The following is a 16,994-nucleotide window of genomic DNA, read 5'->3' on the forward strand; positions in this document are numbered from 1 at the left end:
ATGATGCAAGCCAGATTCACCTATTTTGACTTTGATCAGCATTTTGATACAATGAGTTTTTGAATAATTATGGTTACTGTAGAGAAAAAAATAATCCATACCTCCCGTGAGTTTGGCGTGACTGAGTTTGAATTTGATCAAAGTCAGCTTTGATCCAGACTGATTACCACCTTGGTGGTGCACAAATGAGGATATAGGTTACCTAATACTGTCATTAAACCTCCTGACAAAGAAGCCGATGCTTAGTGAGCAAATCTCTATTTTCTGGAGGCTGAAAGATTGATACCCCAGAGTACCCTGCTAGGCCCATTGTTTTAGTCAGTTCTTCCCCCATGGAACTTATTTATTTATCTTGTCTCGATCACCCCTGGTTCAATCACTTTTTGAACCTTAATTCAGTCCACAAATTTTACCGGGTTTTCCAGCTGTTCACCATTTTAATTCTCCACCGCAGTCCTACTCCAATTTTTTTTTCGCCTCTTGCGCTATTCTAATGAAGCTCGGTGAAAACTGGAGGAACAGCACCTCCACTTTTGATTCGGCACTTCACAGCTTACGAGACTAAATATTGAGCTCAATGATTATGGATCATAACTACTACTTCAACTTTTTCGGACAGCATCTTCTGGTATCGGTTCCATAACAGCTGCTTTAGATCTATCTTTTCTTTCCTTGGCCTGTTATCACTGCATTTTGCCTTGCACCATCATCATATGTCATTTAATATTTTGTTTGGAAAAGGTACACTGCCAAAGGACTGGTGGATAGCTAACATCATACTTTTTATTTAAGGAAGTAGATAGAGAATGCCCAGAGATGTGTAGACCAGACAGCTTAACATTGGTGGTAGCAAAATAATGGAATCCTTTCGAAAAGAAGAGGAGACCATGGGAATGCAGTGGATTTAATATATCGATTTACCAAGTGCCTTTGATAAGGTACCATAAAGTAGAATAATGAATAAAGTCCGAACACGTGGAGTCAGTGAGCAAGTAGTAGAATTTACAGCTAGCTGGTTGCAAGAGTGAAGGCAGAGTGTGGAAGTAAAGGGTAGGTGGCTTTTCAAAGTGACAAGGTGGAAAATGGGGTCCCACAAGGTTCAGTACAGGGGCAACTTGTTCATACTTGATATTAAAACTCATTGACTTTGATCACCAAGATAACAAACAGGGAATTCAGAAGAAGCCTCTTTACTGAGAGAATGAGAATGTGGAACTTGCTACTGTGGGGCATAGTTGAAATTAATAAAGAGATGCATCTCAGGGGAGGATAGATAAGCATTTAAGGTCGAGAGGACGAGAGTTAAGCTGATAATTAGATGATGAAAGAAGGAGTTTCAATTGGAACATAAACACCATGTTCTGGTTACATTAAATTGTTTGGTTCTGTGCTGTATGTTTATATTCTGTAACATTGTTTAATTTAATCTCTTGCCTTTAACCCCATCGTACACCCTTCCTATTGTTCTTTCCCCCACCTCTCCCTCCTTTCCCTGGCTCTGTATGTCCTTAAAATACTTTGGCACTAATGTTTTCCAGTTCTGATAAAAGTCACCTGCCTGAAATGTTAACTGTTTTCTGTCCACAGGTGCTGCCTCACTGATTATTTTCAGAATGTTTTGATTATGTGGATTATCTGTGGCATTTTTGTTCTACTGTGTAAAAGTGCTGTTCATTTTCTGACCACTCTCTCCTTGCCTTGCAGCTTTTATAATCATGATCATTTTGGCTTTGATCAGGATCAGTAAGGGTGCAGGAGAGGGCCATCCTCCTGTTGCTAACTTTTCTGGCATCCCCACCTTGTTTGGTGTGTGCGTCTACTCCTTCATGTGTCAACATTCCTTGCCCTCACTCATTACCCCCATCAGTAAGAAGAAGCACATGAACAAGCTGGTCCTGATCGATTACGTGCTCATCCTGGCCTTCTACAGCCTGTTGTCCTTCACTGCCATCTTTTGCTTCAGTAACCTGAAGGACATGTACACCCTCAATTTCACAAGCAATTGCAATGTCATCAGTGTGCCCTTCATTCGCTACTTCTTGGGACTATTCCCAGTTTTTACAATCAGCACAAACTTCCCAATAATTGCAGTTACATTACGCAATAACTGGAAAACTATCTTCCACAGAGATGGGGGAATGTACCCATGGCTGATTGATCGAATCATCTTTCCCCTAATCACCATCATTCCTCCCATACTGGTGGCGTTCTGCACCCATGACCTGGAAACTCTGGTGGGCATCACTGGTTCTTATGCAGGCACCGGTATTCAGTACATCATCCCTGCGTGCTTGGTCTACTTTGGCAGGAAAGACGTTGGGTTTGTGTTTGGTAATGACGTTGAGAATAAGCACAGATCTCCCTTCAAGCATAGCTTTTGGATCCTATTTGTGTTGGTATGGTCAGTGTCCTGTTTCATCTTCGTGACGACCAATATCGTGCTGACAGAAACCCAACCCTGAGCCCATGCAAGAGGCCTTGCCCTATTCACCAGACTCCAAACCCTGATTTCCTTCCATAAACTGACTTTGCTGTGGCAAAATGTAAATTCACAGTGAACAGGTTTAGGTAGTCATTACATCATGTTTCACAGTTGCAGTTTCCAAAATCTGCATATGATTCCTTTTTTAACTCTATTAAAAATGATGCACTTCACTTTTTTTCTCGGTATGGAAAAAAAAATATCAAATTTTTAACTTGGTTTATAAATGAAGAGAACTGTCTATTGGCATTATGTAACAAGACACTGAAGTGATTCTTGACCTGTCCTGTTCTCCTGACAAAACATTGAATGCAGATCAGGTAAAGGTGGCCCACCATTGCTGTCCTCATGGAATATTCTTGTATACCAGAAATGTTTTCTACAGTTTAAAAATTATCGTTGACAATCAAATAATGAGGTAACTGCAAATTGAGGCTGTAAATATTTGTATTATAAAAGCTGCTGGAAATGGCTCCGTCTATAAAAGCACTTTGTGGAAGTCTACAAGATGAAGCAACTTGCAACTGAATCAGTGTTGACCTGAGTGATGCTACTGGATGCCTCCTGTTACCTGTAATCCTGCCTGTGTTTGATTGGGGCGTAATGGTGTAAAAGCTTATTTTTCAATGAATGCACAAACTTTTGTATCCACAATTGTTGACTAGATAGGCTACACTGGCTGCTCCTTTGTTTGGGTGAACTATTATAGGTCTGATTTTAACTCGAGCATGTCACAGCCTGCTGTCCCCACTCACCCATGGAAGTGGGCCCAGAGAGCCTCTGGCCCCCAACCCCCATCACTTACCTTCTCTGCAGTGCCTTGTACTCTTTGAGGTGCCTTGCGCTTCATGTTTACTCAGCCCATGCAGCTGTGCCTGTTTTTAAACACACCCCGTCTTCTCCCTTTAGAGATGCAAGTGAAAGGGGTGGGATGGTAACCATCTTGGTTTCTACTCTGCCCGGACTAAACTGTACAAAGAGCACTGTGGGCAGTGTTGGATTCTCAGTCCAGCCACCAGCCTCTGCTCTTGATCTTGTGCAATATTATCTCCGCCTTCACACACAAAATGCCCCTGAATACGCGTGATGTTTTAAGTGGGAAGTGTGCCAGAGGAGCTTTAAATGCTGCAAATAGGTGTGTGAAGGGAAATGGCTTATAGTTTTGGGTGCTGATATGCTGTATATTTCTGCATTCTGTTAAAATTGTGTAGTAAAGTGTTTCAATCCAAGTGTACTGAGTGAACTCCAATCTCTCTCTCCTGCCCTTTCCGGTAATCATTTTGGGCATGACTGGCACTGATGGTCCTGACCGAGCAAACTGGTTATTTGTTTTTGGCTTTCACCTATCCTGTGAGTGTCCTGCGTGTCAGTGGGAATCAGTAAGACACGGATTAATGAACAGCCGTGTAAGGGCATGGATGAGTGCCTGGGAAAACACTGAGCATTGAGGGTGTTATGAAAACACTCTTCTATAGGATATCAAGTCATACAAGTTGGGGAAACTCTGGTTCAATCATCATCCACTGCATTAATTAATCTCTGGCAAGCTTGCATTGTCTGATTACAGCTGCACTAGGCGGAGGAGTGAAATCAGCTTTGATTCCTATTCCTGATCTCTAATTACACAAAGGGCATCATTGAGAATGGTGGGACCATCTCTATATTAATGATTGGGCACTACTGAGAGTGGTTGGGGGGTTGGATTATGTACATTTAAGGATGAGATGACAGAATGGTTGAACGGGTAGAGTCCTCATTGAGAGTTGTGCAGCACTAAATGTTTTTGACAGGGGGGTGGGGGCAGGTATCTGCTTATTAAAGATCAGCAGCACTGAGTTGTCAGAGGAGGTGTCAATATTAATGGCTCAGCAGCTTTGGGAAAAGTTGGTGGGTCTGTGTATTGAGGGAGGATTGGGCACTGCTGGGAATTGTCAGGAGATTGGTGTATTAAATATCGGGCAGCTCTGGGCATTCCCCTGCCACAGTCCCAGAATGTTGTCTATCAAATAGTGTGTGACTGTGACAAAGGTAAAAATCCCAGACGTTCTTGACCTGCCTGCAACCTTTGATACAGTTGACTAACCCTTCCTCCTCTAGCACAAACCCAAAGTGTGGTGAATAGGGTTGGTGAGCTCTCGGCACAAATGATGATATATTGGCAATAACAGAAGATGGCGAGGACAGGGCTCTTAGTACACAAAGTTATGAAGTGTTCAGAAAAGATAGAGATGGGGTAGGTTGGAAATTCTGGCTGAACATATTACGGGAAGCATTGTCGCTGAAAGCCGACGATATGGTGTGAGAGAGGAAAACGCCCAACTTTACAAAGAACAAAGAGCAATACAGCATAGGCCCATTGGCCCTCCAAGCCTGCGCTGATCATCTAGACTAACCACCTGTATCCTTCTATACCCTGACTGTTCATGTGTCTGTTCAGATAAGTCTTAAAGGGCGCTAACGTATCTGCCTCAACCACCCGACTTGGCAGTGCATTGCAGGCCATCACCACCCTCTGTATAAAAACAAACAACAACTTGCCCTGCACATCTCCACTGAACCTATCCCCCCCCCCTCACCTTGAACTTGTGTCCCCTTGTAATTGTAATTTCTGCCCTGGGAAAAAGCCTCCAACTGTTCACCCTATCTGTACCCCTCAATTTTATAAACATCTATCAGGTCGCCCCTCAGCCTCTGTCTCTCTCGGGATAACAATCACAGTTTACTCAATCTCTCTCCGCATAGCTAATACCCTCCATACCAGGCAACACCCTGGTAAAACTTTTCTGTACTCCAAAGCCTTTACGTCCTTCTGGTAGTGTGGGTACCAGAATTTGCATCAAGGGTAAATAGGGGCTAAAGTGGAGGGGAAAAAGGCTTTCCTCTTCAGAAGTGTTTGATGCAAGATCTAATGCCATAGGTTGAAATTGTGATATTTAAAAACTGCTAAAATGGGACTATTTTTATTCTCTCTCCCTCTCATTAGTGATCCAGACTGCAGCTCACGCTCATTGCACTTGGACTAGCACTTGCTGTCTGTGTCCGATCTCTTCATGGAATTCAAACTCCACTGATCCCATCTTAGCCAATCAGAGCGGTCCTTTTTTTCCAGTTTAACGTTCCAATTTCACCGAATCACGGTGTTACAGCACAGGATGTCTCTCGCGAAATGAGCATTATGATCTAGTGCCATTTTCCTGCCTTTCCCCTGTACCCTCGCATATTGTCTGTTCAAATAATAATCTAATGACCTTTTGAATGCTTCTATTGAATCTGCCTCCACCTCTCTACCAGTGCACTCCAGACCCAAACCACTCGCTGTGTGAAAAGGCTTTTTTCCCCCATTACGTTTGCTGCTTTTTTTTTGCGAATCACTTTAAATCTGTGCTCTCTAATCACTTTAAATCTGTGCTCTCTTGTTCTGTGTCCTCTTGTTCTCTATCCTTTTATGAGCAGAAACAGCTTCTCCTGATCTACTCTGTCCAGCCACCTGATAATTATGAACACCTCAATCAAGTCTCCTCTCTACCTCCTCCTTTCCAACAGTCCCAACCCCTCTAATCTATCCTCATAACTGAAGTTTCTCATCTCTGGAACCATTCTTGTAAAACATCCTCTGCATCTCTCAAATGCATTCACATTCTTCCTATAGTGTGACATCCAGAACTGTGCACAATACTTCACCCGAGCTCTAATTAGTTTCTTGTACAAGTTCAGTCTTAACTTCCTGGAACATGTACTTTATGCCCCTATTAATAAAGCCCAGGATACTATGTTCTCTATTAACTGCTCTCTCCAACTGTCCTGCCACATTCAATGACCTATGCACATACACATCCAGCTCTATCTGCTCCTGTGCCCCCCTGAAGAATTCTATCCCTTAGTTTATATAGATTGCCCATGTTCTTCCTACCAAAATGCATTATCTCACCTACCTGTCCACTGCACCTACCTGTCTGTCCTTTTGCAGTTCTACACTGTTCTCTTCACAGTTTACAAAGCTTCCAAGTTTTGTATCACCTGCAAATTCAGAAATTGTCCCCTAAACATCAAGAAATAGGTCATTAATAAATATCAGGAAAGGCAAGGGTCCCATTTCAAACCTTTCCCCAGCCCGAAAAATATCTATTGACCATTACTGTTTCCCATTACCCAACCAATTTTATATCCAGGTTGCTCCTGTCCCTTTTATTCCATGAGCTTTCACAAGTCTGTTGTGTGGCACTGTATCGAATACAATTTTGAAAGTCTATGTACACCACATCAACAGCATTACCCTCATCGTCCCTTTCTGTTACCACCACAAACAAACTCCAGCAAATTAGTTAAACATGATTTCCCCTTTAGAAATCCATGTTGGCTCTTCCTAATCAACTCCCATTTTTCCATGTGACTACTGATTCTACCCTAAATAGAAGCTTGTCCACCACTGAAGTTAAACTGACTGGTTTGTAATTGTTGGGCTTATCCTTACTACCCTTTTTGAACAAGGCCTTAATGTTTGCAAATCTCCAGTCCCTTGGTACCTTCACTGAGTCGAGGGAAGGTTGAGGATTATGGCCAGCGCCCTGACAATTTCCATTCTGACTTCCTTCAATATCCTTGGGTGCATCTCATCCAGTCCTAGTGCCTTGTCAAGTTTAAATACCAACTGTCTATCCCACACATCAATCTTATCAATTTTGAACCCTTTTGGTGTCAGGGTTCCCTCCTCTCTCACCATGGCCTGGGTAGCATCTACCTCCTTGGTAAAGACAGATGCTAGCTTTTCATTTAATACTTCAGCCATGCCCCCGTCTCCATGTGCAAATTCCCTTTTTGATCTTGAATTGGCCCTATTCCTCTTACTATTTGTATGCCTATAAAAAATTTGGGATTGCGCTTTATGTTGGCTGCCACTTTTTCCTCATCTGTCTTCATTGTTCTAATGCGGTTTACTCTTCCCCTCTAAACCTTCCACGTTTCTTTTGGTTTTCAATTGTATTTTTTACCTGGCACATATCTTAAGCCAACGTTTTCTTCGATATCTTAATTCCTATCTCCTTTTTCACTCCAGGAGCTCATTTGTCCCACCGTACCTTTTTGAGGCAAAATGCCTTGACTGTACCCGAACCATTTCTTTCTTGAAGATAGCCCATTGTTCAGCTACAATTTACTCTGCCAACCTTTTGTTCCAGTCCCTGGCTCAGTTCTATTCTTGCCCCATTGACATCAGCTCTCGCTCAGTTAATTATTCTTACTCTGGGTTGCCTACAGGCTTTAATGTCATCCTAAATCTTAAGATACAATAATCAGTCTCCTAAATGTTCCCCCACTGACACTTTATTGAGCTGTGATGTCGCTGTTTGGAAATGCCATATGATGGCTGTTAAAAGTTCTTTCCCCTTGCTGATTGTGATGAGGCATTATAGGACTGATTTGTTTAAAATATTGTTTCGTAGTCTTCCGGATTGCTTTCTTTGGCCGTTATTGGGAGGCTCTTAACACCTCTCTGCTTTATTCCAACTGGGTGGGACGTCACCTGCCTGGTTCCATTCTCATCCATCTGATCATAACTGGAGAATCACTTGCCAATGGCCTTTCGTCCTACTTTCACACTGTTAACTCTGGCATTCTCACAATGATCTATTTCCTATCTGCATGCTGCCCCTTGGCAACGTCACCTGGAAACAGTGCTATTTTTCCACATGTTGGTTGCTGGTACCCAGTTCTGCTTTGCCTTTTGTCTCTGGTCTCCTTCATTGCTGCTAAATTATCAAACTATTTGTCCAACATCAGTACATACAAACATATGCTAATTAGGAGCATGAATAGACCATTGGGTGGCACAGTGGTTAGCACTGCTGCCTCACAGCGCCAGGGACCCGGGTTAAATTCCGACTTTGGGTGAACAATGTGCAGGTTAGGTGGATTGGCCATGATAAATTGCCCCTCAGGTTGGGTGGTGGTGTGGGGATGGGGCAGGGGAGTGGGCCTGGCTGGGGTGTTCTTTCAGAGGATCCGTGCAGACTTGATGGGCTGAAAAGCAGCCTCCTGCCCTATAGGGATTTCATGATCTGGCCTCCTTATCTGCTCCATTCAATCAGACTACACAATCATGGCTGATCTGATTATGGCCTCAACTCCACATTCTGCCTATCCCCGCTAACCTTTGATTCCCTTGTTAGTCAAGAATCTGACTACCATTGCCTTGTAAATATGATTGGCACTGCCTCCACCGCTCGCTGGGAAAGAGTTCCACAGATTCGCGATCCTCAAAAGTTTCTTCTCATCTGTTTTAAATGGGAGGACCCCCATCACCACCACCATCCAATCTTGGGTATTAGTTGTATTCGATGATCAAAAATTCCTCCAGCTAAGTACTGGGAAAGCTGAAGCCATTGTCTTTGGCCTTCGTTTTTAAAAAGTATATATTTTTATTCAAAACTTAACAAAAGAAAACTAAGACAATACAACTCATGAACAGCAATAAATGTAGGGCAAACAATTTGTGGTTAACAGCAAACAATTCTTTCTCTCTCCTCCTCCCCCCCCCCCCCCCAACTCCATCCATCCCACCTGGGAGGTTCTGGCACAGACCGGTTCCCCTAGTCATCAACTCTGGGCTTCAGGATTTTTGGGGTCACCCTGCTCCTTGATTGTTCTCTCCATTCCCCGGATCGTCGCTCCAGGCCCTCCACCCTCTCCATCGACCAGTGGCCGGGGAGACGCTGCTGCTTTGGTAGCTGCCGCTGTTGCCGACAACAGGTCCTCCTTCACTGTTTTTCTGTGTTTTTGAAGTTCTACTGCGATGAACTCCCACCAGCTTCCCCGAGGACTGGGATGGCATCGAAGACTCTAAGGTCCACCGTGTTTGACTTCACGCTGCCACACGGGTCCACTGACTCCGATGTGAGGGGTTAGTTCTGTTTATTTTTATTCCCTTTGGATCTCGCTTGGTAGCCGCTGACATTCCAAACGGGCCGAGCTATAGATGAGGGTCCGGTTTGTGCGATTCTTTTCCAGTTTGGTGTCCGTTCATCGGATTAAAAAGGTCCAAAAACTAGTTTCCAGCTGGGAGCCATCTTTTGTACAGTTGTTCAGCTCGTGGCTGCCGCAGGAAGCTTGTCTTTGACCTTTATTTCCTTGCCACAGACTCATCCATCCCACTCTCTGGAAACTGGGTGAGGCTGGGCAAGCTACACAAACTCGTCACGTTTGATCCCTAGATAAACTGATCATATCTCTGCCCTGCCTAACATTGCCTATTTTCATCTTCCAAAAACTGGCTGACTTCTGTCACTCCTGCCGTATCTCATCTACTGCTGAAGCCTTTGTTAACTCTTGACTTGATTATTCCAATATACTGCCATGTTCTACCCTCCGTAAAATTGAGACCATCAAAATACTGCGTGTCTCCTAACTCGCACCAGGCTTCATTCACCCAAAATGCCTGTTCTTGCTGACCTACATTGGCTCCCAGTTAAAGCACCACGCAGATTTTAAAATTTGCATCCTTGTTTTCAATCTCTCCTTGGCCTCGCCCCTCCCCACCTCTATAATTTCTTCCAGCCCCACATCCCTCCGATTGCATTCCTCGAATTCAGGCCTCTTTGAGTGTCCTCAGTTTAATTGCTGCTTCATTGATTGGCATATCTTCAACTGTCAAGGTTCTGGAATTCTGTCCCCAAAACCTGTTTTCTCCCTTTGAAGACATTCCTCAACCAATATCTCCTCCTGTGAGTGTTAAAATGTTGTTTGCAGCGCAAAGTACTTTGGCACATCTTTTATGATAAAGGAGCTTTTAATAATACAAATTAATTCAAGGCATTCCCTTAAACTAGGAGCTGGAAAATTACAGATTTCAATTGGGGGGGAAGCATAGCAATGATTGAATTAATGATGCGCATTAGCACGGAGCCAATCTAGAGGCATTAATTAAAGTTAATGGTTTAAACAAAATGCTGATTACATTCTAAAAGACCTCCTTCGCTGTTGCTTCAATTCCTGTGCCCTGTGAGAACATCAGGATACTTCATAAAAGCAAATTACTGCGGATGCTGGAATCTGAAACAAAAGAGAAAATGCTGGAAAATCTCAGCAAGTCTGGCAGCATCTGTCGGGAGAGAAAAGAGCTAACGTTTCAAGTCCGATGACTCTTTGTCAAAGCTAACACAGAGAGAGTGGGAAATATTTATACTTTGGAGTGAGAATGAAAGATGAGTCATAACCACAGAAACCCAGGGAAACCGGGTGCTAATGGCAGTCCCCAGAGAGGACAAAAGATGTGAAAGGTCAAACAGCAGGGAAACGAACATCAGAGGATGAACAGTAGATGTGGGGGGAGGGGGAAGCAAAGAGGAGAAAGGTGGGTAAGATTGGGGGTGGGGGGGGGGGAGGAATTAAATGTATATTAAGAAAGAAATGGTAAAAGACAGTTTAAATGAAATGAAAACAAATGGGTCGAGGTGGGGTAGAGCTGATCATCTGAAGTTGTTGAATTCGATGTTCAGGCCGGAAGATGAGATGTTCCTCCAGTTTGTGTTGCACTTCACTGGAACATTGCAGCAGGCCAAGAACAGACGTGGGCATGGGAGCAGGGTCTTTTGATAAAATGGCAAGCAACAGGAAGGTCAGGGCCCTGAATGCGCACAGACCGAAGATGCCCAGCAAAGCGATCATCCAGCCTGCATTTGGTCTCTCCGATATAGAGGGTACCAAATTGGGAGCAGCGAATGCAGTAGGCCAAATTGGAAGAGATGCAAGTGAAACCCTGCTTAACCTGGAATGTGTGTTTTGGGCCTGGGATGTCCATTAGGATACTTCATGTGTCTTGGGAAACCACATTTATCGGAAGTGTCTCCAGCTACTTGAATTTGAGTTCAGGATTTTTGTGGGTAGTGATTTTTGTGAACAATCAGCATAATGCATGAGGGGTGGAGCATAGTTATAAAGTTGAATCCATGCTGGGCATTCCTGTCTTTTATATGTCTCTCATTGTGATGGTAAATTTTCCCTCCTTGACCTGACTGTAACCTTTGACACAGTTGACCATACCATTCCTCGTTAGTGTCTCTCCACCATTGTCCAGCTGGGTGGGATTGCACTCATCGGATATCAATCTTTAAAAAAAAAAATTTAGAGTACCCAATTCATTTTTCTTTAATTAAGGGGCAATTTAGCGTGTTCAATCCACATACCTTGCACATCTTTGGGTTGTGGGGGCGAAACCCACGCAAAAAGAGCTAACGTTTCGAGGGATGAAATGAAAATGAGAATGTGCAAACTCCACACGGACAGTGACCCAGAGCTGGGATCGAACCTGGGACCTCGGCGCCGTGAGACTGCAGTGCTATCACTGCGCCACCGTGCTGCCCCTGATATCAATCTTGTCCATTTAATCATATGTCACTTTTAATGGCTTCTCTTCCTGCTCCTTCAACATTGCCTCCTTATTCATTCTTGACCTCCTCCTATTTCTGATCTAAGTGCTTCCTCTCAACACTATACTTTTGGATGATGTTGTTAAGTTTCACATGTACACTCTCAACACCTACTCTCACTCTTCATTCCTGGAACTATTCTTGTGGCTCTTTTCTGTGCCCTGTCATTGCCTTCATGTGATTCTTAAAGTAGGATCATAGAATTATATAATTTACAGTGCAGAAGGAAGCCAATCGGCCCATTGAGTCTGCACTGACCCTTGCAAAGAGCACCCTACTTAAACCCACAATTCCACCCCACCTTACCTTTTTGGATACTCAGGGCAATTTAGAATGGCCACCTGCAGACCTTTGGACTGTAGGAGGAAACAGGAGCACCTGGAGGAAACCCATGCAGGCAGGGGAGAACGTGCAGATTCCGCACAGACAGTGACGCAGGCCAGATATTGAACCTGGGACCCTGGAGCTGTGAAGCAACAGTGCTAACACTGTGCAGATATGCTGCCCATAATTGAACACAATCGGGCAGACCAGTGTTCTACAAAGGTTCATCGTAACTTCCTTGCTCTTTTACTGTAGGCCTTTAATGCCCACGATCTCAAATGGCTTATAAACCACTTTCCCCAACCTACCCTGGCATCTTCAATGATTTGTGTGCACATACCCAGAGGCCTCTCTGCTGCTGCATCCCTTTAGAATGTATCATTCATTATAACGTGTTTCCTCATTGTTCCTTCTACAATGTATTATATTTTCGTAGTAACCTAATCTGCCACTTGTTCACCCCATTCCCACCGGATTGTCCATGCCCTCTTGAAATCTGTCACTTTCTCCACCTAGCTTGCAATCCTTTCAAGTTTTGCATCATTTGAAAATCATGAAATTGTGCCCTGTGCACCCAAATACAAGTCATTAACATAGTTCTGGCTTATACAAGGTATGGTCCATGGGCTATTTGTGCCCCGCGAACCTCCTCTACTGGGCCCCCAGAGGTAGTTTCTAAAATCTGCGCCAACCAGCTGATTTTCCATGGCAGTGGGGTTGGAATTCAGGGAGGAGGAGGAGGAGGGAGGGGAGGAGGAGGGAGGGAGGGGAGGAGGGAGGGAGGAGGAGGAGGGGGGGAGGGAGGGAGGAGGGAGGGGGAGGGAGGAGGAGGAGGAGGGGAAGGGAGGAGGAGGGAGGGGAGGGGGGGGAGGAGGGAGGGGGGGGGGAGGAGGAGGAGGGGGAGGGAGGAGGAGGAGGGGAAGGGAGGAGGAGGGGGGAGGGAGGAGGCGGTAGGGAGGAGGGGGGAGGGAGGAGGAGAGGGAGGGAGGGGGGAGGATAGGGGTGGTGTTGGAATTCGGGGAGGGGAGTGGTGGGGTTGGAATTCTGGGGGGGGGGTACACGCGTGTGTTTATGGGAATAAGGCGGCAAAGTGAAGTTGAGGATTAAAATATCAGATCCGTCATGATCTCATTGAATGGCGGAGCAGGCTTGATCGGCCACATGATCTTCTGCTCCTATGCCATATGTGCTAACTGCATTCTGCTTTCAACGCATGGGAAGCATCTTATTCAGGATTTGTGATGCTTGCATCACCAAAAACGCCTAACAGTAAGTATATAATTTATTTCTATTATATCAAGTGGATCAGTAAGTTCGATATAAAGAGTACAGAACTATCATGAGATTTTAACGTTTACTCTCTCCTTTTATTTACTTATCGAGAACGTGAACCGCTCATGCACAGGTTCGCATTTCACACCCCGCGGTTTTGCACATCCCGCGAACAGCAGGGGTTAAGTTGATGCGGTCGACTGGAAAGTACATTCCAATTGACCAGTCAACTGCGATCGATGTCTTGGGTGCCTCTGGTGTACAGTGTCGGTCTCCTTACTTAAGGATGGAGAAAATTGCATTGGAAACAGTTCAGAGAACTTGATTCAACTGATTCCTGGGATAAGGAGCCATCTAATGAGGAAAGATTGAGTAGGTTGAACCTGTACCCATTGGAATTTAGAAAAATGAGAGATGATTTTGTTGAAACGTGCGAGGTTCTGAGGGGACTTGACAGGGTGGGTTCCATTGGGATGTTTTCCCTTGAGTCTAGAATTAAGACACACAGTTTAAAAATTAAGAATCTCCCACTTAAGATGGAGATGTTAGGTTCTTTACTCCGAGTAGTAAGGGTGTGGAATGCCCTGCCTGCAACAGTAGTGGACTCGCCAACACTAAGGGCATTCAAATGGTCATTGGATAGACATATAGACGATAAGGGAATAGTGTAGATGGGCTTTAGAGTGGTTTCACAGGTCGGCACAACATCGAGGGCTGTAATGTTCTATGTTATGAGGAGAAATGATTTCCTCTCTGAGGATAGTTGGTCTGTGGAATTTTCTTCCACCGAAAGCATTGGAAGCTGGGTCATGTTATAAGTATATTCAAGGCTCAGTTAGATAGAGCTTTGATTGACAACAGAGTCGAGGGTTATGGGAGATCGACAGGATCTGGAGTTGAGGCTATAATCGGATCTGCCATGATATCGAACGGGAGAGCAGGTTCGAGGGGCCGAATCGCCTACTTCTGCGCGGAATTCTTATGTTCAAAAGCTTGGGGTGAAATTTTCCCAGAACTAAGCAGAGTGGCACAGCAGGCGGTGGGCAAATTGGGGAGGATGCCCCCAGCCCCAAAGGTGCCTTTCCCCACTGTTGTTCGGCTCCTCGCAGAAGAAAACTGAAGACACAAGTGCCACAAGGTCACGCTGACGAATCGGCCCCGCCAACAAATTTGGTTTTAAAAGAAAAGGGCGTCCCAATACAAGAAATAAAGAATGGAAATCTCCACAAAACCCCCACCCTGGACCAACTCACCCGCTTCCGCAGTATAACCCAGCACCCCCTCGGCAGTACCTAGGGAAGGCGGTCTCTTCTCCTCCCTTCCCCCCCCCCCCTCCTCCCACTGAGTGATGTACTCCCTCAAACTCCACTGACAGGTTCTGCTTGCCAGGTGCACACCCTGGGAGATCTGTCGTAATGTAAAAAGGGGAAATTATCAGATATAAAGGCCAGATAATGACATTTAAGACTATTCAAACACAGATCCCGATGTTGAATATTGGGATTCCCATTACGTCATTGGCGCAGAGGAAGGGAAAAGTCGCAACAGAAAATCCCGCAAACTTAAATGACATAGTTGGACTCCTGCGGGATTTCCTGCTGCCAATTTCTGTCCCCGGAGCAGGAAACCCCTACTGCCACCTCCACATCGTTAATTTCTGCCCCCCCGCCCCCCCCCTGCTTTAGAATTATTCAATTTAGTTCATGTTGACTGTCAACTAAAATACATCACTTCACACCTCTCTGCACTAAATGCCATCAGTTATATGTCTGCCCATTTCACTCATAGAATCACTACAATGCAGGGGAGGCCATTTGGCCCACCGAGTCTGCACTGACCCTCCGAAAGAGCACCCTACCAAGGCCCATGCACCCCACCCTACCCCAGTAACCCAACCTAACCTTTTGGACACGGGGGGCAATTTAGCCTGGCCAACCCACCAACCTGCACATCCTTAGACTGGGAGGAAACCAGAGCACCAGAGAGAACATGCAAACTCTACACAGTCACCCAAGGCCACAATCAAACCCGGCGCCCCTGTGCTGTGAGCACAATGCTAATCATTGTGCCACCCATCTGTCTTCATCTTTCTGATCATTGTTTACTACATTTCTATGTCTTGTGGCATCTGCAAACTTTGAAATGATCCTTGTGTACCCAAATCCATGTCAATATATATCAAAAAATCAATCTCTGAGGAAAGCCAGTCTGAAAAACAACCCTTCACCACTACTCTTTCTTTCGGTCCTTCAGCAAATTTTGAACCAGGCTGCCATTGTCTACAGGCTTTAATTTCGGCATTCCCGCCCCCCAGCTCCTGGCATTTCTCGACCAGGCACCTGTGTTTGTGCACTGCTAGATCTTGGTCCACTCATCATCGCACTTTGTCTGCATCGTGTGCCGCTAGGCTTAAAAAAAAAATAAAGGAAGAAGATCTTATATTGATGGCTTCAAGTTATGCCCTTGCCCACTGGAGTAAACACTCATACTGTATCAACACTATCAAAACCTTTCATAATTTAAAATACCCTGGGGCGGCACAGTGGTTAGCACTGCTGCCTACGGCGTTAAGGACCCGGGTTCAATCCCAGCCCTGGGTCACTGTCTGTGTGGAGTTTGCACATTCTCTCTGTGTGTGGGTTTCACCCCCCACAACCCAAAGATGTGCAGGTTAGGTGGATTGTCCATGCTAAATTGCCCCTTAATTGGAAAAAAAAGTTGGGTACTCTAAATTTATTTTAAAAAAACTTTAAATATCCCTTGTAATGATATGCATAAGCTATCTTGTATATAATGATGTAAATGACATCCAACCAGTAGGTGGCAGTGCAAGTCTACCATGTGACTAGTGTTAGTGGATAATCGTACTTACTTAGTTCTAGGCTAATTTATCAGTATTACTAGTTTGTAATATATTTATTAGTTATCTTTCCCACGCATTTGTTTGATAATAAAATACTTTGACTAGTCAAGAACTAGATGTTCTGTGTACCATTCACATCGGCCAGAGCACAAGAACATGACACCCCTATGAGGTTATCCTCACCACCACCTAGCCGCCTTGTTCAAGAGAAAAGAAACCCAGCCTGTCGATGCTTTCTGATATGTATCATCAATCATATGCTCTGCATTCTCCCCCGTGCCTCTATATCCATTTTACAATCTGGCAACCAGAGCTGCAAGTGGTACTACACACAGTGTGGCCCACCCAGAGTTCGATGTATGTTTTATTGCTCTGACTATAAAGCCTAGCACTTGTTGTGTTTTCTCATGTGGCTTGCTAACCTGTGATGCAACCTTGTGATTTGCATCCTGAGATCCCTTTGTTCTTTTACCTCCCTAGATGCACACTTTCCCAGTGAAATAACTGACCTCCCTACCAAAATGCACCACCTCATATCTACCTGTGTTGAACTTGTTTTGCCAATTATTTCCCCATTCTGCAAATGTATTAATGCACTCCTGTAATCTGTTTTAGTCCTCCCTCAGTATTAACT

The 16,994-nt window shown here is 44.6% G+C and overlaps 1 protein-coding gene across 2 annotated transcripts in view; it reads left to right on the forward strand.

Annotated features, from left to right (window-relative positions):
• The window catches only part of tmem104 (transmembrane protein 104), a 286,532-nt gene extending 282,820 nt beyond the window's left edge, over positions 1 to 3,712 (forward strand). For both annotated transcript variants that reach the window (XM_072483238.1, XM_072483239.1), the window contains exon 10: positions 1,705 to 3,712. In XM_072483238.1, coding sequence (XP_072339339.1) covers positions 1,705 to 2,462 — 758 coding nt within the window. In that variant the 3' untranslated portion in view covers positions 2,463 to 3,712. The remainder of the gene's footprint in view (positions 1 to 1,704) is intronic.
• Positions 3,713 to 16,994: the final 13,282 nt, after the last annotated feature.

Source organism: Scyliorhinus torazame, chromosome 18 (assembly GCF_047496885.1).
Source record: "Scyliorhinus torazame isolate Kashiwa2021f chromosome 18, sScyTor2.1, whole genome shotgun sequence".
NCBI classification, from domain to species: domain Eukaryota; kingdom Metazoa; phylum Chordata; class Chondrichthyes; order Carcharhiniformes; family Scyliorhinidae; genus Scyliorhinus; species Scyliorhinus torazame.